Source organism: Astyanax mexicanus, chromosome 18 (assembly GCF_023375975.1).
Source record: "Astyanax mexicanus isolate ESR-SI-001 chromosome 18, AstMex3_surface, whole genome shotgun sequence".
In the NCBI taxonomy this organism is placed as follows: domain Eukaryota; kingdom Metazoa; phylum Chordata; class Actinopteri; order Characiformes; family Acestrorhamphidae; genus Astyanax; species Astyanax mexicanus.
Window position 1 is genome coordinate 32252503 of NC_064425.1, and position 27091 is coordinate 32279593.

Consider the following 27091-nt stretch of genomic DNA (forward strand, 5'->3'; position numbering starts at 1 on the left):
AATAGTGTAGTGTGGTTTAAGCCTGGCAGACTAGATTTAGACTGTATTTATACTGTATTTATATAATATTTCAGCATAGTTTTGATGCTTTTTAAATTAGAATGTATTTACATTTTTTTAACACATAGTTATTAACTGTTCCTTTCAGGAAAATATTATTCTTATTTCAGAAAGTAGAATTAAGTATTTTTCAACTTTATTGTGTAGTAATTTCTCCTAGGCTCGCTTTGTTTTCCTCAAACCCTTTGAGATCACTTAACTCATCAGGATTAATGGACTCCTGTGTGCTGGATCAGCAGGGATACACATTCACAAAATATACAGTCTGCATGATTAGGGTTAAGAACCTTTGGCCCTTAAGTATCATACACTGAGGACAGCAGTCCTGTTATATAATATGTTTTTTTAGGTGTGTTAATCACTGGGGGGGGTTGGATACAGTCAGAGCTGGGTTCCTTGTCCTTCCTATAGATTATTGCAGCGCTTCCTTCTCCGGTATTGTCCAGAACTCTGCAGGACGACCCTGAGTGTGTGGTCTCCTTCTGGGTCATCTTCCATCCCCCAGCCTCTCCAGCTGCTTCCAGACGTCCCCCTCCAGCCTACTCTGTTCCTTCTTTTTTTTCTCTCTTAGAATCTCTCAACTTTGCTCTGATTCCAGTGTTGTGCCGATTCACACAAAAAATAAACTACACTGCTCAATAGATAAAGAATTAACACGTCAGAACTGATCTGAATGAATTCAAGATTCAAGATGAAAGACATAAGAGCATCTGAATAACCTGAAGTTGTCAATCTATGGAAATTAAAGTAAAATATTGAAACCCTAGATGAGGCCAGGATCCCACTGTAGCAGCTTAGGGTCTAACCCTTAATGTGTAAGAACGTATAAATGTGCCAATGGAGGAGCTGAAAGACTGCAGATGCTGGTAGCCTCATTCTACCAGTAGTGAACAGGACACTAGCAAATCATCATACTGTAGAAGAATTAGTAAGGAAGGATGTCTTATGCTTCCTTATGCCAGGATCACACTACACATCTGTGTGAGTGGTCAGGTGGTTGTGCTGTTTACACTACACAACTGGTTGTGCTGTAATCACAAGTCTTTCAGTTGTTAAAACTCTTAGACTCTTAGAATTACCTGGCTTCACATTTATCCCAAGAACGTGCCAGAACTAAGCACAAACGAGAACTAGCTGTGCCATGCAGAGAAACTCTAGAGAGGCGAATACCCACCAGAAGTGAGTCCAAAATTAATGGATTCACATGAAGCAACTGATTAAATCAGAGTTTATAAATAAACATTTTTAAGGTGCACTAGCTGTAACCAGCATCAGCTTACCAACCAATCAGCTCACAGTAGCAGTAATGCTAGTGTCTTTACTGACCAAAACCTGTTTACTTCAGAAAAAAAACGGAAATTGCTTTTTAATACATTATTTTACTTTCTAAAATGAAAGAAATGCTCAGGACAAGTAGTTAATTATTATTTGTACAGTAATTTCTTTTTTTTTTGAAATAAAAGGGAAAACCAAAGTTTTCAGGCTCTGGTCATGCAGAATATGTATTCTTTTTCTCTTTCTTTGTGATCCCATTGTCTGTAGGTAATTACTGCTCTTTACTCCAAGTCACTGATTGGATCAGATATTAAATATGCTGAATATGTAAGACTCGTAGACGATCACTCTGCGAGCGTCCTTCAGTGGTTCATACCACATGACTGAGTAAACATCCCCGATTTCTCTATGAGCAGATTTTTTTTGTCACCAACAAAAAAACTGGGCTAAAATTGTGTAGTGTGAACCTGGCATTATTGAGCAGATTTGCACACCTGAAGTTTAACTGACTTTCTGTTATACTGTGATGACTGAGTGTGCCCTTAATTTTTGAGCAGTGTAGAATGTGGTTAATTTTGAAAGATTTTAAAAAAAATTGTGAAGTTCACATTTCAAAAAATGAACAAGTTCATACTTCTTAATAACTAATATACATGCCGTTATACGTTTTTAAAAGAACCTTTTTCTACCTGTCCATTACCAGCCCGACATCACTGATACTAAATAAAATTAAACTAATAAATAAATTATTGTTTATCACCGAGACAATCACAACCATTTATCTCTCTTTCTCTCTCTCTCTCTCTCATATACACACAGTCTCTCGTTCTTCTCACTGCTCCTCTCATGGTTCTGCTGGTACCTTCTCAGGTCTCAGTGGGTTTGTAGTGGTCTCATCACTGCTGGCTCGTTGGCCTGGCCGGTACAGTACGCAGTGAGGAGAACAGTCTGTGCTGTGTTCAGTGTTCAGACCAAAAAGAGCACCAGAATATCTCTTGCCGGACCAGAATAGTCGCAAACAGCTCCAGCCTTCCACAGCTAAAACTGACCAGCGCAGTGTATGAAAATATTTTAGTTCTGCTTTCAAGCGTTTTAGAGAAGCATAGAAGAGTGGTTTCCCTGATTTACAGGGACTCTGATCAGTGTATAGAGTTAATGTGTAGAGTTGGCATGTGGAATTAGCATGTAGAGTTAGTCTGTAGAGTGAGTCTGTAGAGTTAGTGTGTAAAATTAGTCTGTAAAGTTTGTGTAAAGTTAGCCGGTTGAGTTAGTTTGCTGAGTTAGTTTAGTCTGTAGTGTGTAGAGTTAGTCTGTAGAATTAGTTAATAGAGTTAGGTTGTAGAGTTAGGATATAGAAGTGGTGTGTAGAGTTAATGTGTGTAATTGTGTGTGGAGGTTACTGTATAGAGTTTAGTGTGTAGACTTAGCATCTAGAGCAGAGGTCACTAATAGGCGGACCACGGTCCGAACCCAGACGTTGTCCAATCCGGACCCAAACCGATAAACTATTGAGAAGGATTTAATTCTGACTTCTGTCATTTAAAGTGGCGGAACGTTTATTGTCTTTATGGTTTACGTGCTTTACAGCGCAGTAAACTTACAGACCAACCACGTGTGTTGTAGGATCACCAAACGCTCTCCTCTGCCAATCAGATCTGTGCAGATGCGAGCGCGCCGAGCCACACAGGAGAAGCAGGCGGTGAGAAGTGGGAGAATAAAGCGAGAAAAGATGAGAATACAGATGGTGCGCACCAGAAAAAGAAATTAAAATACTACCTTTATAAAACATACAGTAATGTAACCGAGCGGTGTTACTTGGAGGAATTAAAGAGAAACAACCGAGACAAGTATTGCAAAATATTCCACTTTACTCCACCTGATCAGAACTCCTCAGCAAGAAAAAAAAAACCTCGCTCGCAGGCGCGCTCTCTCGACTCCCAAAACAACCCTACCTCAAAACTAAGGCAGCCCCCAGGGGACAAAAAGCATTGGCAAATTCCCCCATCAGTTTTACCCACAACGTAATAAAGTCTGATACAGTAATAATATTAAATAAAATAAAACTGCTGCTTTTAAAATTATATATTTTTATATATTTTGGCCAAGTTCAGCAAACATTTCTCCATATATTGTATGATTTGTCATTCATGTAATTATCATGACAGGCAGGCCTAAATCTAATATAAATAAAATCTAATAGAATAAATATAGCATTTTGAAACAAAGTTAACATACAGATTCACATTAAAAGACTCAATAAGTTAAATTTTTGAGGGTGTTTCCATTTATTTTATGATAATGTAATTATTGTAACAGGCCTATTTAAAACAATACATATTGTTGAAATATATTAGTAAGTGTAATTTGTTTTGTCTTTCAGTTGTTAATGACAAAACACTGACAGAACTACTAGGCTTCTTCAGTATACAGTATATATTACTGAATCAGAACGCAAGTACTGAATTCTAATTAAATACTCCTGATCTAGAGTTTCAGCTTAGTTGTGATTGAAGCTCGGTTTTGTTTCAATCCGAGGAGGTTTGGAGTACCACACACTGTCTGGTCTATTCAGGGATAGACAGAGGTGGGTGAGTACAGCTGAGACTAGTGAATTTTTAAGACACTGGGAAAAGGCTGTGGTTTAACTCTGGTTTAACTCTGTGATTCTGTGTGTTTAACAGAGTGGGAAGAAGACGGTGAAGGCGGTGCTGTGGGTCTCTGCAGACGGGCTGAGGGTGGTGGATGATAAAACCAAGGTAAGTTCAGCCTTGCGCATTACTCGCTGCCAACTGTCTAATCACACTGCCCTGATTCCTTTAGATTTCTGATTCTGTTTGATATCAATAAATTTAGAAATATTTTAGTTACAGTTACAGGTTTAGTTCAGATATGAAAGAGATTATCAGAGAACTAATGCTGTAACTGTACAAGAAACACTCTAATCTACCATTATTAAACGTATATTAAACATATATTAAACAGCATTTGAGCTCTAGACATACTGAACTGATGTGCTGGCCAGACATTGTGATTACATCACTTGTGATTAAAGGGGGTTAACGATTTATGCACACAGAAGGAAAATATTTAATATTTTAATATTTAAGATTTTTATTCATTTCATTATAAACAAAATACAATTTTACAGAAAAAGAGAAATATACAAATCACAAATAAAATGAAAGGCAGCAGAAAGAAGAAAAAAATCTTATAATATCTGCCCCTTTTATCCCAAAAATATTTAAGAACAATAGTACATTTTTGGAAAAAAACAAAAAAAAACAAAAACAAACAAACAAAAAAAAAATATATAGACAAAAAACATCAATCCTTCTCAAACAATTTATATAGTTACACATTATACTATTTCATTTTTTTTTATACAGACCAGCTTTTATCATTTTTTTAAACACATACATTGATCTAGCATTTTTAACATCACTCTCCAAATTATTCCATAATCTTATTCCTTGAATTACAGTACACCGCTCCTTCAGACTAGTTCGAAATTTAGGTTTTACAAACATCTCTATCCCCTTAAGATTATAACAACTTTTTCTCTTCACAAAATTTAATTGAATGTTTGAACTTAATATTTTTTTATGAGCCTTATACATAAATAATAAAATATAAAAGTCAACTAAATCATAGAATTTCAATAATTTCAACTGATAAAACAATGTATTTGATGGATGACTGTAATGTTTTCTGGTGATAATTCTTACAGCCCTTTTCTGTAGAATAAGAATAGAATTTGTAATTGTTTTACACGCTTTTCCCCAGACTTCAATACAGTAGATTAAGTGTGGAACAATTATAGCATTATACAATATATACAGAGCTTTATCATTAAATAACTCCCTTACTTTGTACAATAATGCAATAGATTTAGCGATTTTAGTTTTTAAATGATTTATGTGTGGTTTCCATGTCAGCTTTTCATCAATGATGACACCCAGAAACTTCACCTCACTGACTCTACAAATCTCAACACCATCAACTCTAAATGGAATATCAATAGTTTTCTTTCTATTACTGAATATCATATAGTTTGTTTTATCCAGGTTTAATGATAATTTATTAAGCTGAAACCAAGTTTGTATTTTCACAAATTCTATCTGTATAATATCCAACATTCGTTCTATATCTTTACCTAAACAAAAAAAAGTGGTATCATCTGCAAATAGAATACATTTAAAGAATCCTGACACATTTACCAAGTCATTTACATATAAAATAAATAACTTTGGACCAAGTACAGAACCCTGAGGAACTCCACATGTAATATTACAAAGTTCAGATCGTACATCACTTATTTGTACAAATTGTTTTCTATTTTCTAGATAGCTAGCTACCCACTGTTGTGCTGTCCCTCTAATGCCATATTTATTCAGCTTTTCAAGAAGAATACTATGGTCAATGGTGTCAAATGCTTTCTTTAGATCAACAAAGATGCTAACACAGTACTGTTTTTGATCCACAGCAGTTGTTATCTGCTCCATCAATTCAATGAGAGCCATTGATGTTGAATTATTTGCTCTAAATCCATACTGACTGCTACTTAAAATATTTTGTTTATCAATAAATTTATCTAATCTATTCACAAATAATTTCTCTAGATTTTTTGAAAACTGTGGCAACAAAGATATTGGTCTATAGTTTTTAAAGACACATTTGTCACCATTCTTATAAAGAGGAACTATCTTAGCTATTTTCATATTATCAGGAAATATTCCAGTTGAAAACGATAAATTACATATATATGTAAACGGCTCAATAACACAACTGATTATATCCTTCACTAACATCATATCCATGTTAACCCAATCTTTTGATCTTTTATCCGCGAGATTTTTTACAATGCTTAGTATTTCCTCTTTATCAGTTTCACCAAGAAAAATGCTGTTGACACAACCCATGACTGTATGATTTGTATTATTTACTTTTGGTATTTTAGCTGCAAGGCTTGAGCCAACATTTACATAGTATTGATTGAATTCGTTTGCTATTACACTTTTGTCATCTTGTACAAAATACTGTGAAATATCCGAAGGTGTTTTATGATTTTTCAAAACACTATTCATTACTCCCCATGTTGCTTTCATATCACCCTTACTTTTGTTTAGTAAGTCACTATAATATTCCTTCTTATGCTTTCTTATAATCCATACCAACTTGTTCTTATACTTTTTATATCTTTCTTCTGCGTCTTTTGTTCTCAATTTCAAGAAACATGAATAAAGGTAATTCTTTTTTTTACAGGCATTCCTTAACCCGTTCGTCATCCATGGCTTGTCAGCAACATTTCTCTTAGCACAATTTTTTTGCATACAATTTTTTTCATACAGGGTTTCCAAAATATTCATAAACACACCATATGCTCTATTTACATCATCAACATACACATCCTTCCAGTTTTGTCTTTTTAAATCATCTTTCAATTTATCCAAAGCTTTTTTTGATGTATTTATCATTTTTTTCTTTATTAAAACTGTTTTTTCACTGAACTTATTATTTTTACAAATTGTAAACACTGGCAAATGATCACTTATATCAGTTATCATAATCCCACTCAGCACCTCTTCATTTCTTATATTTATAAAGATATTATCAATAACTGTATCACTGTGGGTTGTAATTCTTGTTGATTTGGTTATTAAAGGATAAAGACTTATACATATAAAGCTATACATTGTATTAATAAACGTTCTAATATTATTTGAATCGATTTGACTTCCCAAATCAATATTAAAATCTCCACACAAAAAAACTGTTTTATTACAACTACTTTCAAAGAGCTCAATTATTTTATCTGTAAATAAGTCAATATTTGAACCTGGTGACCTGTACACACAACTAATTATTATATTTTTAGAGTTTTCATTTATTATATCAACAGTAATCATTTCCATTACACCATCAACAGCTATTGACATTTTATTTCTAATTTTACACTTTAATTTAATATCGATAAATAAAGCAACCCCTCCACCTCTTTTATCACTTCTATTCATATAATATAGTCTATATCCTTCTATTTCATAATTATTTGTATTTTTATCATTGAACCAGGTCTCTGAGACTGCTATAATATTAAAATGTCTGTTTAGCTGTTTTAAATAGTCTGTTATTTTAAAAAAATTTGAATTCATGCTTCTACTATTAAAGTGAATGATAGAGAAACCTCCATTTACCATTATATTGCTGTTGAATTGCTCCTGATTATAATATTTACAATGTTCAATCACTGGAAAAAAAAATCATGTGCCACAGTGGTCTGATTAAAGAAAGTCTTCATATATATTATGAAATGTACTAAAACTAGTAAAATAGTATCTAAATGTGTAAAAAGAAATATTGTAAAATTATGTTTCTTGTCAAGCTTTAACTAATCTATCACAAATTGTGCAGACACATTTAGACAACGCTTTATTTACTCCAGCATTACTGAGAGATAAGAAAATAAAGTTATAAAGTTATGTAAATACAGTTACCCATTCCTAAAAAAAAATATTTTCTTTTGGTATTTTCTTCATCATATGGATCAACCGAGCTCTGAAGCTCTGTTATTCCTTCTGCTGCTTTTCTAACGGTCACTTTATACACATTTCTTTTTAATGAGGTTCACAGGTTTCTGACGTGAGGCTTTAATATCAGTCTCGGGCTTAATATCAGTCTCGGGTTTATATGAATCAATACCAGACCTTTTAGTTAGTTTTTTAATCCCACCCGTGCTACTGAACACTGACTGATACAGAGCTGGGAATGCGGTTAGCCTGCGCTGCTAACAGGAAGTCTCTGAATGAGAGAAACTGCAGTAAAAGCCCAGCAGGAGAATCTGGCTCATCCTCAACAGCCCCGTCACATGAATGAATCCACTTCATGCCCAGCGCTGAGGGCACTGACGCCAGCCTCTGAGGGTGGCACAGAGGGCACACACTGGTGAAATGGCGAGGGTTTAACAGACCGTGTTTGTCACTGATGCTCAGTGTATATCTGTTGATTATATGTATATACTAGTGCATCTAAAAAAAATTAGAATATCATTGAAAAAGTTACTTTATTACAGTAATTCAGTTCAAAATGTGAAACTCATACGTTATATAGATGTACTACACATAGAGTGATCTATTTTAAGCGTTTATTTCTTATATTGTTGATGATTATGGCTTAGAGCTAATGGAAACCCAAAAATCAGTGTCTCAGAATTTTTTTATATTATTGTGGCGTGGAAGAGGAAGGAAGACCCGTGAGACTCATGCTGAATGCTCAACAGCTCCTTTATTGAACAGGCTTGCCACTCACTTACAGTCTTTAACAAGACTAGGAGAGCTAAAACCATCCTACCCAAATAGGCTACCAACAGAACCAAGTGACTAAACTCACTACTCACTTACTTTATGGTGAGTGCCCTAAACAGCACCCATCTGCATGGCCCCTCCCCATACCCTAGGTTACAGTGGAGGTACCAACTATGTAGGCTAGAGCAACACAGCACACATAGCACAACAGAACACATAAGGCCACACACACAACCCAGAGCCGCCACATAGCCCCCCTCCCAGGGGCCAGCCGTCCCGGCGACCCCACCAACCCAACACAAACCCCGTGTACAACATTTTTTACAATCAGTCGCAAACAAAGTCATTAAGGTGGGCGGGCGGCCTCCGTGCCCGCGGCAGCCTGGAGGGGCCGGGCACAGCACCGCCTGCCAGCGGCTCCGAAGAGCCAGAGTTCAGATCAGGCACGAGTGCAAGGCCGGCAGGTTCCGCACCACCGTCCACAGTGTCTGACAGTCTCGGCCTATAGGGGGCCAGCCTATCACGGTGCACAATCATAGTGCGTCTGCCCCACCGGACCTTATACACCACCTCTCCCAGCCTGGACAGCACCAAGCACGGACCCACCCAGGCCGACTGGAGCTTCGGGCACAGTCCCTTCTTCCGCTGAGGGTTATATAGCCAAACCCTCGCCCCCACCGCCAACGGGTCCCCAAAGCAGCGCGTGTCGTATGCACGCTTCTGCTTCTGCCCGGCAGCAGACTGGTTGGAGCGCGCTAGACGGTGCGCTAATTCCAGCGAAGACATAAGGTCAGAGACGAAAGTGGGCGTGTCCGAAGCGTACCCGCCCCCGTCAGGAGGCGCCCCAAAAGCCAGGGAGACCGGCGTCCTCAGCTCGCGCCCGAACATAAGCAGAGCCGGCGTGAATCCCGTCGTCTCCTGCACAGCGGAGCGACAGGCCAGCAGCACTACCGGCAGGTGCCTGTCCCAGTCACGCTGGTTCTTGTCCGACACCATGGCCAACTGCACCGCCAGCGTGCGGTTAAAACGTTCCACCAGTCCATCACTCTGCGGATGAAGGGGCGTCGTCCTGGTCTTATGGATTCCCAGGATGCGGCAGACCTCTGCCATGACCTTCTCCCCTGATCGCTGTGCAGTTCTTCCGGAACCCCGAATCTGCAAAAGAACTCCCGCACCAGGATATCCGCAGTAGTGACCGTAGTATCACGCACCGAATCACACACATTCCCTCCCACCAGTTCACTTACCCCTAACTCGTCGCGTATCTCTACAGGGAGTCCAGTCACCAGCACCGAGCCCCGTGCACAGTCAATGATAGCTCCGACGCGTGAGAGCAGGTCCTTGCCCAGAATGCACGGGTCGTTGATGCGTCCTACCCAGAACTGTTGTTGAAAGGGCCCCTTGCCGACATAAATCTTCAACTCCGTTAATCCTAGGAGACCTATAGGATCCCCGGTGACTGAAGAGAGAGCGATGCGCTGGCTGTTGTCAGTCACAAACTCGGCCGCTACCTCCGTCGCTAGCTCGGGCCGTATCAGTGAGACTGACGAGCCCGTGTCCACCAGCGCGTTCACCGGCACTCCATTCAATGTGCATTTCAGGAAATAGCCGCTGAGTCCGGCAGTTCCGGAATCAGATCCCGAGGGTAAGCATAGCGTTCCTGGGGCCACCGTAACCCTCACTGGGTGGCCCCGGCTCCGTTTCCTTGTGGCCACGCCCCCCACAGCGCCAGCACTTTAGTTGGGCATCAGACCGGCTCCGACCCCACCTCTGCGAATCACGGGCAATCGGCGACGCCCCCCACGGTCCAGGATGGCTTGAGAGGATGAGTTCGGACCGCTCCGCCACCTCCACCGCAGACTCCAGGGTCTGCGGGTCGGCCAGCCTCACGTGTTTGCGCAGCTCGCTCGGCTCGAGGGCGTGCCCAACGCGAGCCTCCTCTGGGCCGCTCGCGGAAACGTTGGGTAAGCTTGGCGGGTTAGCAGGGCCATCTCCGATGCCAGCACGTCCAGTGTCTCTCCCTGCTGTCAGCGTCTGTCCACCACTAGCATTTTGGCAGCCGCCTCCGACGGTTGGCGGCTGAAACGTGTTCTCAGCGCCCGCGTCAGTTCAGGCAGCTCGCAGCGGCACTCGGCGGGGAGCTCGATCAGTACCCTCAGCGCAGCGCCAGGCAGAGGTTGGCTGCCGTCTCGGCGTCCGTCCAGCCCGCACCGCCCGCCACGATCTCAAGCTGAGCTTCGAAGGCTGTCCAGTCAGCGCTGCCGTCGTAGGGGGTAAGGCGGGGTTGAGCCATCCCGGAGGCTTGCGCCGCCATCATCGCGCCGTCCGTTCCGCGAGTCGGCGCCGCTGTCCTCGTGCCATCCGCTCCGTGAGCCAGCGCCGCCGTCCTCGCGCCATCCGCTCTGGGAGCCAGCGCCGCCGTGCTCACGTCGTCCTCTCCCCGGCCACGACCTCCGAACAGCCCGCTGGCGCCGTCAGGTCCGAGTCCACTCCGCTGGAGAGCCTTGCCTCTAGTCCGTTGGTCCACTGTCTTCCTCCTCAGCAGTTCGATTTCCCCTGCCAGCAGCTCAATATCTTCCAGCAGGGTCACTTCTGACACCAAATGTGGCGTGGAAGAGGAAGGAAGACCCGTGAGACTCATGCTGAATGCTCAATAGCTCCTTTATTACACAGGCTTGCCACTCACTTACAGTCTTTAACAAAACTAGGAGAGCTAAAACCATTCTACCCAAATAGGCTACCAACAGAACCAAGTGACTAAACTCACTACTCACTTACTTTATGGTGAGTGCACTAAACAGCACCCATCTGCATGGCCCCTCCCCATACCCTAGGTTACGGGGGAGGTACCAACTATGTAGGCTAGAGCAACACAGCACACATAGCACAACAGAACACATAAGGCCACACACACAACCCAGAGCCGCCACATTATATAAGACCAATTGGTACTTTTGGCAGTTTGGGTCCTGCTGGAAAATGAAATCTGCATGTCAGCAGAGGGAAGCATGAAGTGCTGTAAGATTTTCCGGGAAAACACTGCACTGAAGTTAGACTTAATATGTCTCTCCTAACCATCACTGACAGTAAATTTTGCATTTTATTTGGAAATCAATGGACCAGAGTATGAGTATTACAGTGAAAAAATGTAAGTTTATTAGGGGAAAACTTTACTGTAACTAAAGGGAGTCTTTGTGACAGATCTAAAATATGTGTTGATGTATTTTTGAATTAATGGTTAAATAGTTTATATTAGGGCTGGAAAATAATTCTGTAACAATATTTATTGTCATAGAAAATATTTTAATATTCAGGACAGTGACATTGTTCTGTTATCAAACATTTCATCAGTTAGCCAATGGCCATTTTATTATCAAAGGCCCCAGGCCAGTTTGCATTAATAAAAATTTGTATACTAAAAACAATAAAACAAATCCAGGTTTTTATTATATTTGGATTTTAATAGTTAATTTTTATTTTAAAGTAGGGTAAAATATCAAATATCTAATATGTAATATCAAATATATAAATGTGGCTGGTATATTTTATTATTACAGAGCAACATATTCCAGCTAATAATGTAAAAATGAGTGTAGTGATTTTTTAAGACTAAGTTGCTCTAAAGATATACAGCATTTACAGCATCTGTTACTGACTGATGTTCATTACAGGGAGCTGCCGTCAGTTCACAACACAATGGTTCTAGTCTGTAAGTGTAAAGCTGCAGGGGTCCCCCTGCAGTACAGTCATCTACTGTCTACCGGTGAACAGGAAGTCACAAAGCTGTTCTTTATTGTTCCCTGTAAACCCCCAAACAGACAACACACAAGCATCTGGCCCCTCCCTCTCTGTGTCTGTGTCCTTCTGGTAATCCCTAAGCTTCCCTTTGAGTCAGCACAGTGTCCTAACCCCCCCCGGCAGGGGCCGTATGGCTCCGGAGCAGTGGAACTAGGCTTACGTGCTCCGGGTCCTGGCCTGACATTTTACAGCCTCGTTTCTCAGAACCGTGACGTAACTCAGCAGACCCTCGCCCCACCCCACCATCACTTTCACCACCGGAACACAATCGTCCACGACAGGCCTTTCAGGACTCTGCTGACCATTAGGGGCCCTATTCTCTACCTACCGCTGTATTTATTCTCATGGTAAAGGGCTGCGTGTGTGTGTGAGGCCCTTCATCCACCGGTCCTGCCCTCAGTTCATGTATTATGCAGCTGCTGTGGCTCCTCACATGCTAACGGGATCCATTATGGACCGGCGAGGATCCGGTTACAAAGTGCTGCTAAGTGTTTTGGGGAAATCAGATTTCTTCCAGCAGCTCAAAGAAACGACCTTGTGTTCTTGTGTTGTTTAGTTTTTTATGTCCCTTACAGATGCTTTGGGAACAGCTTTTTAGGCGTTTTTATATATATATATAAAAAAAATCCCATTAGGTTAAAAATTATTCTAGTAGTAACAGATTTTACTATTTTACTATTAATTTTGGCACATTTTCTTTGATCAATTTTACAATTTTACTACTAAGGTAAAATAGGATTAAAATAGGAATGCTGAGGTACATTTAAGATTAGAATAGTACTACTGAAGTAAATATATGATTAGAATAGCACTACTGAGGTAAATACAGTATATTATTAGAATAGCATTACTGGGGTAAATGTATAATTAGAATGGCACTACTGAGGTAAATATATGATTCGAATAGCATTACTGGGGTAAACGTATGATTAGAATGACACTACTGAGGTAAATAAATGATTAGAATAGCATTACCGAGGTAGATGTATGATCAGAGCAGCACTGCTGAGGTAAATGTATGATCAGAACAGCACTGCTGAGGTAAATGTATGATAAGAATAGCACTGCTAAGGTAAATATATGATTAGATTAGCAGTTCTAAGGTACATTTATTATTTTTTATTTTGTTGTTTGCTTAAAACAAAATGACCACAGTATCCTCTACTCCTATGTGATCAAGTTCATGCTCAATTTATGGCTTTACCAGTTTGTCTAAATGTCTTCATTAAATCAATATAAGGGCAGCCGGTCTAAAATTCTAAGGTGGGGTTTTGGACTAGCTGGATTTTAAACAGAATACAGTTTGTGTTTTGTTCAGAACTAACTCTGCAGTTCTGTGTATTTTTATTGTTGTAGGACCTAATAGTTGATCAGACCATTGAGAAGGTGTCGTTCTGCGCTCCGGACCGAAACTACGACAAGGCTTTCTCCTACATCTGTCGGGACGGCACCACCCGCCGCTGGATCTGCCACTGCTTCATGGCTCTGAAGGACTCGGTAAGAGCGATGAGCTTCAGTTCCCCGTACAGTGGGATTTAAGATAAGGATGATACGGCTGTTATCTCCACCTAAGCAGCTTGCTGGGGCGAGCTCTATCTGCACTGAGATGAAGGACAAACCATCTTATGACCTTTAGAGTGTAGCCTGTTAGCCAATCAGATCTCATATTCAGACAGAGGAACAGATAGCTAATTTAGCATCATTCGAAACTCCTGAAATGTAGCAATATACCTGAGCTATGCAGTGGGAGTTCTAATCACGGTTTATAGCAGATTATAATCTGATTATAGTAAACCATCACTATAATTACAGACATGATTATGTTTTGCTCAGGGTTTTGGTTAGGAAGGATATTTTAACATTATTTTATTTTCTGATTAGGAATGCACTAAATATTTGGCAACCAATATAATTCTGCCAAAAGTGACTGTTCACTGTGCAACAGTAGCTGAGATAAGGATATCTGTCTTTCTCTGTGTAAATTGTACTCACATATAACTGGAATATTACTGCTGAGGTCAATGTCTTATTAGAAGAGCACTACTAAGGTAAATGTGCGATTAGAATAGCACAGCTGAGGTAAAAGTATGTTTAGAACAGCCCTGCTGAGGTAAATATATGATTAAAACAGCATTGCTGAGGTAAATGTATGATTAGAACAACATTTCTGAGGTAACTGTATGATTAGAACAGCACTGCCTTGATAAAAGTATGATTAAAACAGCCCTGCTGAGGTAAACATATGATTAGAACAGCACTGCTGAGGTAAATGTATAATTAGAATAGCATTGCTAAGGTAAAGGTATGATTAGAACAGCCCTGCTTAGGTAATTGTATGATTAGAATAGCACTGCTGATGTAAATGTATTATTCAGTGGTTAAAAAGAGGCAAAATGAATAAGAATCTGTCAAAAATGTGATATTTTATACTGTATACAGCCTGTATAGCTTTCACTCAAAATATGTTTGTGTCTGTGCATCATTAATTACTAAATGTTTTTATAATCAGGTCCATTGCTCTTTCAAAGGCAGTGAGTGGTATTATATTATGCTATCATTATTATTTTCAACAAAGATTAAAACAAACATAAAATTATAATAATATTGTTTAGAAATAATATTTTCCAGAATAATAGCTTAATATTTTAAATAAAAATAGCTACATGAACAATTAAAATGGCTTAATTAGTTTAAAAAGTTGTATTTTAAGTTTTTGAAAAAAAAAAAAAACATACAGTAAAAAACAATTGTGTTATTTAACCATGTAAAATAATAATTATTTAACTGAACCAGGCAGCACTGCAGACATGGCAACCCCCTCTATATGTGTAATAATGTATTTATTCAGATAAAATCTTGACAACTGTACTGAACCACTGTGTTCTTGTGAAATGTATCTACTATGCTATGATACATAAGGCACGATTTATATTATGTTGCCATGGTTGTGGGTTCTCTGTTGCTGTGGTACTAACGTGGTGGTGCTCGTGGGCAGGGTGAGCGTCTGAGTCACGCCGTGGGATGTGCGTTCGCTGCCTGCCTGGAGAGGAAGCAGCGGCGGGAGAAGGAGTGCGGGGTGACGGCCTCGTTCGACGCCAGCCGCACGTCGTTCGTTCGCGAGGGCAGCTTCCGCGTCTCCTCCGCCGGCCAGCAGGGGGACAGGGAGGACCTGATGAAGCAGCTTCAGGACAAGAAGAAAGGTTAGTACCTTCAGAGATATCTCGCATAGATACCTCATCCTCACTCATTCTGGACTCATTCACTTCTCTAAATAAAGAACTTGACCCAAATGTATTTTAGAGCTTGTATAACGGTAATAACGGATTTACCCTTCTCTGAAAATAACTCAACATACAGACATAAATGTCTAGATAAAGGAAACAAATGTAAATACACATAACAGTGAACATCTGCAAAGTGTGCACAAATTGTCAATATTCTGAAATCCTCTTTCACTTCTTCATAATTACATCACAGAGCTGGTGAATGAGAAACCTTCCGCTTGAGGATGACCTTGGCCTGTATCTCAGTTTTAGGGTGTTAGCAATCTTCTTTTAGCATAGGCAACAATTCTGTTTCTTACATCCTCAGAGAGTTCTTTGCCATGAGGTGGCATGTTGAATATCCAGTGGCTAGTTTGAGAGAATTGAACCCAGAATACCAAATTTAACAGGCCTGCTCCACCATTCACACCTGAGACTCTGTAACACTAATTAGCCACATGACACAATTTGGAAAACATATTCACTGTAAGGTGTGTTTACTTGTATTGCAGTTTTTTAGACATGAATGTCTGGTGTGTTGAGTGTATTTGCAGAGGTCAGTAAACCTATACTACTGTACAAGCTGTACACTGACTAATCTAAATTATATCCAAGTTTCATTTCTGTAGTGTTGTTTTTTTTTCTCAAATAACAATGAAACATCTCTGTTTCCCCAGCAGTAGAACCGTGCTGCATTCCCGCAGTGCCGCCAGGCAATGCCTCGCCACCAGAGGGCGCTGCCACGCAGGTGGACCGCACAGAAATGGGAGGTCCTCACGTCATCCCTCGTCGCCACGCCCCTCTAGAGCAGCTGGTGCGCCAGGGTTCCTTCCGTGGGTTCCCCGCCCTCAGCCAGAAGAACTCACCGTTTAAGAGGCAGCTTTCACTGCGCCTCAATGACCTGCCGTCCACCCTGCAGCGCAAAACCGACTTTCAGACCAAGAACCCAGGTACAGCTCTAATAGGGTGCAAGTGAATTATCGGAGTTGGAGTGAGGGCTGATAGTGGGTGCTGGTGAATTATGGGAGTTGTAGTGAGGTCTGATAGTGAGTGCAGGTGAATTATGGGAGTTGTAGTGAGGTCTGATAGTGAGTGCAGGTGAATTATGGGAGTTGAAGTGAGGTCTGATGGTGGGTGCAGGTGGATTATGGGAATTGTAGTGACGGCTGACAGTGAGTGCAGGTGAATTATGGGAGTTGTAGTGAGGGTCTGATAGTGGGTGCAGGTGAATTATGGGAGTTGAAGTGAGGTCTGATAGTGGGTGCAGGTGGATTATGGGAATTGTAGTGATGGCTGACAGTGAGTGCAGGTGAATTATGGGACTTGGAGTAAGGGCTGATAGTGGGGTCAAATAAATTATGGGAGTTGTTGTTATATACATTTTAAAGAGTGTTACACATTAAAACATGTTTTTTATGTGTTTCATTATTAACTAAATGTACAGGAGCAATCTAACTTCTGACTAAAATATTGCACAATATAAATGTATAGTATTTTAAATGAGTCGTGGATGTATTAACTGCATTTTTATATGGATGCTCTCTGTCTGGATATAACCTGATACCCCAAAACATCCATGATGAAACAGGCAGGTGTAAACAGGATCAGAGTGCTGAGTGCTGATTCAGAGCATGGCTTTGAATGCATAAGACCAATACTAATCCTGTCAGCGTAATTATTAGATTTGTGGTATTTTGCAGATTATTCGGTGTAAAACTCAGTTATAGCCTAAAGGCACTACTTAGCATATTAGCAGTAGCATAATCTTCAAAGTCAGATAAATACAACAGTCTGTGTTAAAGGTCCACAGTTAACGCTTATACCAAACAATTTCTTATCATGGGTAAAATGGGGGCAGCTAAACCAAGTGCTGAAAAATATTTGAGAAGATTAAACTAATTTCTGGTCTTAATCTTTTGTGTTTTTATTGGGATATCAAACAGCATTGTCTTGTCTACTTGATTCCAGCTCTGTGTAATTGACCCTGTCCATTGATGATTTCTCCACAGTCCCTGAGATGGACCTGACCATTGCTGGGGAGGCAGACAGTATCAACGCACTGTGCAGTCAGATTAACAACTCCTTCACCAAACCCTCGGAGGACCTCTGTGCCAAAGCCACCAGCAACGGCTTACCAGCATGCACTGTACCGCCCACCATCCCCCCTCCACCTGCCCCTCTGCAAGGTGAGACTGCTAAATCTTTGCCTGGTCATTATTTTGGAACAGATTGGACTGATTGTTTGCTCTTTAATCTAATATTTGATCAAATTCCTGTTCTTTGCTTCTTGCAGCTGCCCCCTCCTGGGTCCAGGCCGAGGCTGTCGCCCAGTCCCCTCCTCCGGTTGCGCAAAGTGGGCACAAGCGTACACCGTCAGAGGCTGAACGCTGGCTGGAGGAGGTGGCGAAGGCTGTGAAGGCCCAGCAGCAGTCTCCACCAACCCTACCGCCTCCACCAACCCTGCCACCTCCACCCACCCTGCCCCCTCCACCAACCCAACAGCCTCCACCAGTTCCCCCCTTGCCCATGGCTCCACCTGGGTCTCTCCCAACCTCCATGCAGCCCTTCCCCATGGCTTTTGACACCACTCCAGCACCTGTGGGCATGTATAGTCAGCCACCGCTGCAGCCATCCTTCGTGCCCATGCAGGCTTACATGCCCACCATGGCCAGCAGCATGACCTACCCCAATGCCAGTGTGCCCGTAGTGGGCATCACCCCTTCACAAATGGTGGCAAATGTCTTCTGCAGTGCCACTGGCTCAACCGGCGCAGGTCCAATGGGGCCGAAGACTGGCACACTAGGGGGAGGAACCTCTGCATTTCCCAATTTACCCGGAAGTTTCCCGGCCGCCTCCTTCACCAACCCTACAGTCGTCAACGGGCTCCCCCACAACACACTGCCCTCCACCACCACTACTATCATGTCCACCACCAATGTTACACAGAACGGCACCAGTATTGCAGGCAGTGGTGCCAACAACAGCTGGACAAAGGAGTGCATGCAGCAGGCCAGCGAACCAGCCGACACCAAGGAGGCAGAGCGTTTTGAGGCCAAGTGGGCGGCGTTGGAGTCCAAATCTCAACCCAAGGCATCCAACCCTTTCTCCAATGACTTACAAAAGAACTTTGAGATCGAGCTATAATAAGGCCTGTTCTGGCCTGGCTTCACGAACTCCTGACAAGAGACTCCTAAAACGACTTAATACGTCTCTGTTGCTTTCGCTTCTCCACTTTTTATCTTTCTGCTTTCTTTCTCTTAGGGAAACTCTATCGCTCCTGCTCTTTCAACTCGTTACTTTTAAGTAGAGGATTGTCCGGTTTGTGTTTCGTGTCCATTTTTCTCTTAGATCTGGGAATTGTCTCAAAGTCCCTAAAAAGCACGATCGCATCTTGTCAGGCACTTATGAGTTAGTTTTTTTTAATAAGCATTGGCTGGTTTTTCCAAATAAGTCACAAGGGATTTGATCAAAGTCTGCAAGAGGAACAAAAAATGAATGATTAAGAACTGATTTTATGATTGATTTTATGATTTAACTCTTACAGGTGCCCTAAGTTTAAACTAAATTATTGGGTTCCATTGTATTTTGCATTGATCTTCTCAAATCAAATTTGCCTATAAGGCTGTGTTCAGACCGCCAAGCCAAATCTGATTATTAGCATATCTAGAATGTGTCCAGATTGACTGATGTTTGATAGTCTTGACAGCCAAGAAACACATGAAATCAGATTTTTAGATTGCCAATTGAATCCAATCCACATTCGGAAGTGTTTCAGACTGTGATTATAATCAGGTTTGTACACGTGTATCTCAGTATACCGGTAGTCTGATCACAGCCTAATTTAGTAGCGGGGAGAAGATCTGAGTGATATTCAGGAGGTTGGATAATCAGATCAGATGAGCGCTGTGTGAGAGTGTAAATAGCATGTTTTTTCTCTCATTATTTATCGCCCGGTTTCAGTTGACAGTCAGTTATTATTCAGCCCTGTGATTCACCACAGAAGGATTGTGATGCCAACTTGCCAGCCTGCCCAAACTGTGGGCACCAGACTGATCAGCCACGATTACACTGACCAGTCCATCAGTCCAAACTCAACCACAGAACTGGTGTAAAGTGGAACTCTGTAGTAATATAAATACACTGCCTGTCAAAAGTATGAGGACACCAACTTGTTTAAATATTGTCCATAACCAAATCAAACCAACGTTCAAGCATTTTACAACATATTCTGAGGGCTGCTGGTTTGAATTCTGGGTCATGCTATTTCTCCATTAGCAGCCAGAGTCTGAGAGAGCATAGAAGGTCATGCTGGTTCTCCATCAGCAGCCAGAGTCTGAGAGAGAGTACAGTAGGTCAGGATACTTCTCCATCAGCAGCCAGAGTCTGAGGAAATACAGTAGGTCATGCTGCTTCTCCATCAGCAGCTGAAGTTTGAGAGAGAGAATACAAAAAAAGGTGTCCGCAGACTTTTCACAGGCAGTGTAGGTGTGGGTTAAACCAACAATGACATTCACCTGACACACATACGAGGCTCATTAATCTACATTTCTATCAGCTCTGTGAGATCTTCTTCCTGAGTGATGGCCATGCCAGTAGACGTACCGTAGAGGTCAGTAAGGTCATTTTTGATTTGATATGAATGAATTTTTTGAGTTACTTCAGAGCTAAAAGTGACAGAAAGAGCTGAAGCCCAAGTGGATGTACGAGAAAGTTTTTGAGAATAGTGTTGAGAGAATCTAGCGAAGCTAAAGTGTGGGAAGCATGTTTTGGAGTGTCACAAATTGAATTGAGGTGTTTACAGAAAACTTGGTGAATGATGAACTGGATTCAGACCGGACATCCTGCAAAAGGATACGCTCGCATGCTCAAACTATCTCTTTAACTATGACTTTTTAATAAGAAGAGCGAGAAAAGGGATTGCCGTTTATTTCTTTTTTGCATTTCGTACTCAACTTGTAAAATACAGCAGCAGATAACGGTCATTTATCACAGGTATGCAGATATGTACAGCTCCGATACGCTCAGAGGAATTAGTACGATTTCTTAACGATAAAATTTGCAGTGTTGCAGCAACACCACCTAGCCTTACGTTCACACTGGCAGGCGACAGAGCATCAAGCGAAGCATCAAGAAACCAGACATTTTCTTGTAGGACAGGTTTTTCCCTATCCAAGAGCCACCTAGAAAAAAAAGTCTGCACTGGATCACAATAAAAATCACTGAAATCTTATAGCCAAAATTTGGCAACATGGCAACAGATCACAATCTGAGTTGTGATTTCACAGCATAATGCAACTTAGTTATGATGCAGTGACTCGATATTGTTAATCGATTGGCTAATCAAGAATCATCAATTCTTTACACCAATCACAGACACGAGTGTCCGAGGTCCCCACCTTCTGAACGTGTATGTTCTACCCATAGACTGTATATAAGTATGGACAAGACGTCCCATTCACTCTCATTACGACGTTTTAAAGCCAAAATATGACCAAAGTGGAAGCTGCCATCTTGCGTGCGCTTGCGCAGTAGAGGCAAATTGGAGCCAGAACTGGCGCGGGGGGAGGTGGGATGTGTGACCGCCCAAACCCCGCCCTCCCCCTCAATTGCTCTTTGTGTTTCACCGTAATTTTCACCAAACAAGTTACTTAACTTAGCTAACCTGAGTTGGCTAACCTAGTTAACTAGTTAGCTAGCGTTAAGTACCTAACGCTAGGTTAAAAACCTAACCTAGATACTAAAATTAGGGAGACGAACAAAGTATGAATACTAATGAATTCACGGGGGGAAATTATCCATTTACTGAAAAACTGCAGAGAACGTTTCCCTGAGGGTCTGTTACAACAGTTAACTGCTGAAAAAGCCATGGCCACAGTGGCGGTGAGCGTTCACGCTCTCAGATGACCTGTCAGTCAACTTGCCCTCAGCTGTCAATCACCACATCGCCACACCCCTTTAAATATCACGGAATAACTCCTATAAAACCAGTTAACTGTAAAGAAAAACACTGGGGGTTATTAACACAGGAGGAGAGCTTGCAGAATGTACAGAACCCAACGTCCAAAAAAAAAATCCTGGATGTGTAATTTTAGATTAAAGATTCCGCCATCTCTTAGTTAAATGGAAATAGGCGGGGTTAAAAGTTGTACTGCAGCCAGCCACCAGAGGGCGTAAGAAATACAGTGGCTTCACTTTTCAACCCCTTTCATGCTGTCCATACTTAAATACAGTCTATGGTTTCTACCATGCATCTTTGAGCTTATATTGGAATATTGTTGGTGTGTCTTGCTTGATAGGTCTTTTTTGCTTGACAGCAACCAAGAAAAGTGTGTACACCCCTCATATTTCTGCAAATATTGTATTAAATATTTTCATGGAAAACACTATAGAAATGTTACTTGGATATAACGTAAAGTAGTCCATGTGCAGCTTGTATAGCAATGTAGTCACACAGCCATTAATGTGTAAATATTGGCAACATACCTTTTTTTAATCGTTGTCCCTCACTGGTGTCAAGTGACTTTGGCGTTACAAGGTCTCAGGTGTGAATGGGGAGCTGGCCTTTTAAAATTAGATATTTTGGATTCAGTGCACCTTATTCACTCCGCATCCATGTTGAAAGAAAGCGAGGCTGAGGGGTATGCTCTTAAACCAGTTCCAAGGCAGAGAGTGAGACGGTAGATTATTCACCAGTTTAAATGACAGCGTCTGTGTGGACAACTAACCTCTCACACCTCCCTCAATTAATGGGGAAAGCTGTCAAAAAAGGGCAGAAAATAAGTGCAAGATTCCCACGGACTGTTTTACTAAAAGGCTACAGTAACTGGATTGAGGGTTATGTGCAGGACTAACTAGGTAATCGGCTTTGTTTACTGTATTGAAAACTCGTGTGTTAGCTAGCTTGCTATCTAGCTAGTTACTAAACTACCTCAGTGATTGTATCTGTTCAGGTAAATAACGTGGGCACAGCATCCTTCTTCAACTTTCATCTTCCAACCAATGTCTTAAAGAAACACTTGTTCAGAACTTACTTTTGTGTCCACATTAATCTGTAATATCAAATTAGACATAAAATTAATGTTAACAAACAACGTTAAATACCAAATACAGTCCAGCTAAGCATGTAAGTGTACACTCTTGTAAGACCAGGCTCCCCACAGTAGGATACTAACTAGCTAGGTAGCTAATTAGCTAAGCAGTCTACTCTAAAGAGCTATGTCTTGGCTAACGTGACCCCCCACTCGTTTTTACATTAAACTGAGAAAATAACTAGTTCAGGGTTAATCAAGTCATAACCTGTGAACCAGGTTTAGCTAGCTTGCTGTCTCTCTGCTAACGTTCATCTGGCTAGATTTGCCAGCTGGGTAATATTAATATTAATATGACTAGCCTTATCTAGCAAGCTAGTTAGCTAGCAGTAACATGCATCTTAAATTAAAATGATGATCTCTACTAATTTTGTGAATCCATTCACAGTGAAGTACAGTATCTTTGGGGAAACCAGGACGGGTTGAGCTTTATAAGATTTCTTTCTTTTTGAAAAATAATACATTTGGGAATGCAGCAGTGAGGCAGCATCGCTATAGCAGTCAGCAGTACAAGGCTATCTCCGTACCCCGCAGTCTCGTTTTGGTAGATGATGGTGATGTAGGTGAATAAGGCATATTCTCTCATACTGGCCACTGGACATTCAACATGCCACTTCATGGCAAAGAACTCTCTCAAAATGTGAGAAATAGAATTGTTGCTTTCTGCCAAGTTATTCCATGTAAAGATATAATGACATTTTTGCAGAAAGGCGAGGGGTGTACTTTTTTTTTTTTTTTTTGATAATGTAACTTGGTTAATTAGGCAGCATGCTAACTGGCTACGCTAATACACGGAAACACACACAATAAGAGACTGATGTTGAAAGACATGAGCAATTATCGTCTGCCAGTGTGAACACAGGGTTAGCTGTTTGTCCGTCCGGAGCATGATAACATTAGAGACGCATCTACTGGGAAACAATTTATATCTCCAGTTTTTTCACTTTTTTGTGCCATGGTGTGTTTTATAACGCTGCAGTTCTCATTCTGCAGTAAAGCTCCATGCTCTGTTACTTTAGCTGTTGGTTAAAATCAGCTCGTCCTGTTCTCGTGCGTGTGTCCGGCCGTGCTGCGTGACCGGACACGACCGGACCAGACCGGACCGGACCGCAGGGTCTGGAGGTTCTCAGTGGAAAGGATAAAAGCTAGATGGTCAAAGCCAGACTGCACACTGTGTGTTTCACGACTCTCTGATAAATCACAGTATCTCCCAATAGTGAGTACATACCTCACATTTCTGTGAATATTTTATTATAACTTTTTTTGGGGAAACACTAAGGTTATTAAACTTAGATATCATTTAAACTGGTCAGTGTACAGCTTATATATAAGTTTAGATTAAACTAAAACTCTAAAACTCAACACTTTAATTTCTAAATAGCTGCAACACAACGTAGTGAATCTCACATAGCGATTTTTTCACCTAAAATCTCTGATTCTTGAACCAGTTTAATTCAGGCTTATAAGAACTGTAGTGCTTTTCAGCGAACCAGCCTGCGCTTCCACTAGTTTTAGGTTTATTTTTAGTGGAACTGTCAAATCGTCACATCAAACATCATCAACAGAGGGCGCTGCACAGTGGCGTTACTCCTTTACAAACAGACACGCCCACAGTTGTCATTACAGTTCGTAATAAAGAACCTAGTATTCTTTGGTTCCTGCTGTGAATGAACCTTCCTGGTTCCAGAGCCTACTTTTGTTGGTGAAAACACAGCAAACAGTTCAAAATTAGGTTTGTGAACCAGAGCAGTGCTGCTTCCAAATTGTGCCCAGTTGTGTGGTTCTCCCTTTCTGGGGTCATGTGACTCCCCTTAAAAAACTAGGCCACATAGTAGTTTTCCAACTCCAGAAAGCAGAAGGTAAAGGTGATGGAGTGGCCAAGAACTAAACCCAATTGAGCACATGTGGGGCATCCTCAAGCAGAAGGTGGAGGAGCACGAGGTGTCTAACATCCACCAGCTCTGTGATGTGATGTCATCATGTAGGAGTGAAAGAGTTTTCCAGTGGTAACCAGTGCAGCTCTGGTGAATTCTCTAGTGTACTCACTAACTTGTGTTTCAGATATGTAGACATTAATGTCTGTAAGTTGGGTTATTTTTCAAAGGATATAGGCTGTACACTGACTACTCTAAGTTTTATATCCAAGTTCCATTTCTATTTTTATCGTTTCTCATGAAAAGATAAAATACAATATATGCAGAAATGTGAGGGGTGTGCTTACTTTGGGATCTACTGTATCTAATGAAAACTGAACAGGGCATTTCCAGCGTATTCACTACAGTAATTCAGTTCTACCGCACCGCCGGCCAGTAACGGCTTTACAAAACTGCCGCTGTCAACTTTCCTGACCAACGACTGCGGATTACAGGGTTAACCGATGCCAGTTTGGGCGGCGCTGTGGGTTTACTTAGGAATTCTTACAGATTCCCCCCAAAACAGAATGTATTTGTAATCAGGTCTTGCAGCTGTTTGCAGGGGATCAAATTCATCTCCCAAGCAAGTTTATCCTCAGCCTGTTTGCTGAATCTTCAATGTAATGAAGATTAAAACAATGAATTGATAACAGCTCACAGCCCTGAGCTTTTACTCCACACTTTCCACAATGAGAAAAAAAAACGTAGGCTTCTTCTTTTTTCGATAAATAAGAAAACTAAATTACCTCATAAACTTGATTGTAAACTGTAGGCTAGTGATAACAAACCAGTGGAGTTTATTTTTAATCTTTATTTACAGAATTTTGTATTTAAACCTACATATTTGTATTGTAATTACATTGTACAAAGATAAATAAATAATATAATATTAAAATTGGTTTCTGTTGGCTTGTCTTATTGTTTGTTTCCACACCATGAGATTCTTTAATGAATTGAGAGAATATGAGTGGATCAGATACAGCAGTGCTGCTGGAGTTTTTAAACACCTCAGAGTCACTGCTGCACTGAGAATAGTCCACCAACAATGTTATTTGCTAAGTGCAGACCACGCCTAAAGAAGTAGAGAAAGAAGAAGGAAAAAGGGGAGGGAACTCAGGGAAATTTGGGCTGTGAACTGAACTGCGTGCTGAAGAAGCATGCAGTTATATCCCTCTCTTAATATTTAATAAGTGGAAGAGTAGAAAAAAGGGGGTTGTTGGGGAGGAGGTGGGTTGCGAACTTTCGTCACGAGAGGTAGTTAGTTAGGGCAGGTATTTTTAGGGCGGTTGATTGATAGGGGGGTGGAGTTAGAGCGTGGAGTGCGGCCGTGGTCCTTCTCCCAAACTTCTGTTATTACATAACATCATTTGTTGTGATAAAACACAGTTTTTAAAACAATCAGCAGTACTGCTGTATCTGATCCACTTGTAACATCAGCACAAAACACACCTTATACACTACCACCATGTTGGAAAGTTGTCATTCCAAACATTCTGAGAACTCCATCTTCAATGTTTATTATTGGACTTCACACAACATTATGCTAGAAGGATTGAGGGTCATGAAGGGTTTTTTTCCCAATGTTTTTAAATCTGAGAGAAGCCGATATGTTAATTTTAGATGGTGGAATTATAAATTAAAGAACTATAAAAAAAAAAATTGGATATAAACAGCACCTTTTCACTACCCAAAGGATCTTTACGATCAACAATACACACACTCCTATGAACCTATGAGAGTTGGAATTTCAAAGTTAAACAATTGAGAGTTGATTTTCACTTTCAAAGTGTAATTTTAACTAATTTAGAGTAAAGCTGATGTCCATAAGTATTGGGATACCAAGCATGCAGAAGAGTCATTTTAAACTGGGCGGGTGTGATGCGATCTCCTTTCAGAGTGAATGAATCCGATTCCAGGTTATGTTCAGTCTGAGAAAAAGCGCACTCAGTCAGAAACTTCACTCCTTCTTTTCTTTGCTTTTACTATGGGTGATTGAGTTACTGAGCTCAATTGAGCTACCACCACAGTGTCAGTATTCCTCTAGCTGTGAACATTATGTAAGAAACGTTCCTAAAACTTTCTGATGCTAACCTCTATTACTGTATGTCACATTTTCAGAATTTCTATAAGCTACAGGACAATTCTAATAGAACCTTTTTTAAAACGCTACTTAACGTACTTTTAATGTTCTGGGTTAGCTGGGTCAGTGGCTGCTGAGTCAAAGCTTTGTTTGGGACCCAAATGAGTGGACTGTCCTCCCCCAGGCAGGCGTGGGAAACCTGGAGGGGGTCTGAGACCGCCACAGCCACTGTGCTGGGAAGCCATACAGTCACTTTAACGTCACCCAATCCGAATCCTGCACTGTGTAGCAGGACATACGGGATGTGTAGCTA

General features: G+C 41.0%; 1 protein-coding gene across 3 annotated transcripts in view; it reads left to right on the top strand.

The window, feature by feature from the left end:
• numbl (NUMB like endocytic adaptor protein) overlaps positions 1–25596 on the top strand; it is a 90632-nt gene extending 65036 nt beyond the window's left edge. For 2 of the 3 annotated variants that reach the window (XM_007234522.3, XM_007234520.4), the window contains exons 4-9: positions 4017–4091; positions 13791–13931; positions 15430–15634; positions 16375–16647; positions 17707–17883; positions 17991–25596. In XM_007234522.3, coding sequence (XP_007234584.2) covers positions 4017–4091; positions 13791–13931; positions 15430–15634; positions 16375–16647; positions 17707–17883; positions 17991–18841 — 1722 coding nt within the window. In that variant the 3' untranslated portion in view covers positions 18842–25596. The remainder of the gene's footprint in view (positions 1–4016; positions 4092–13790; positions 13932–15429; positions 15635–16374; positions 16648–17706; positions 17884–17990) is intronic. The other variant, XM_007234521.4, reaches the window with a different exon arrangement.
• The last annotated feature ends 1495 nt before the right edge of the window (positions 25597–27091 follow it).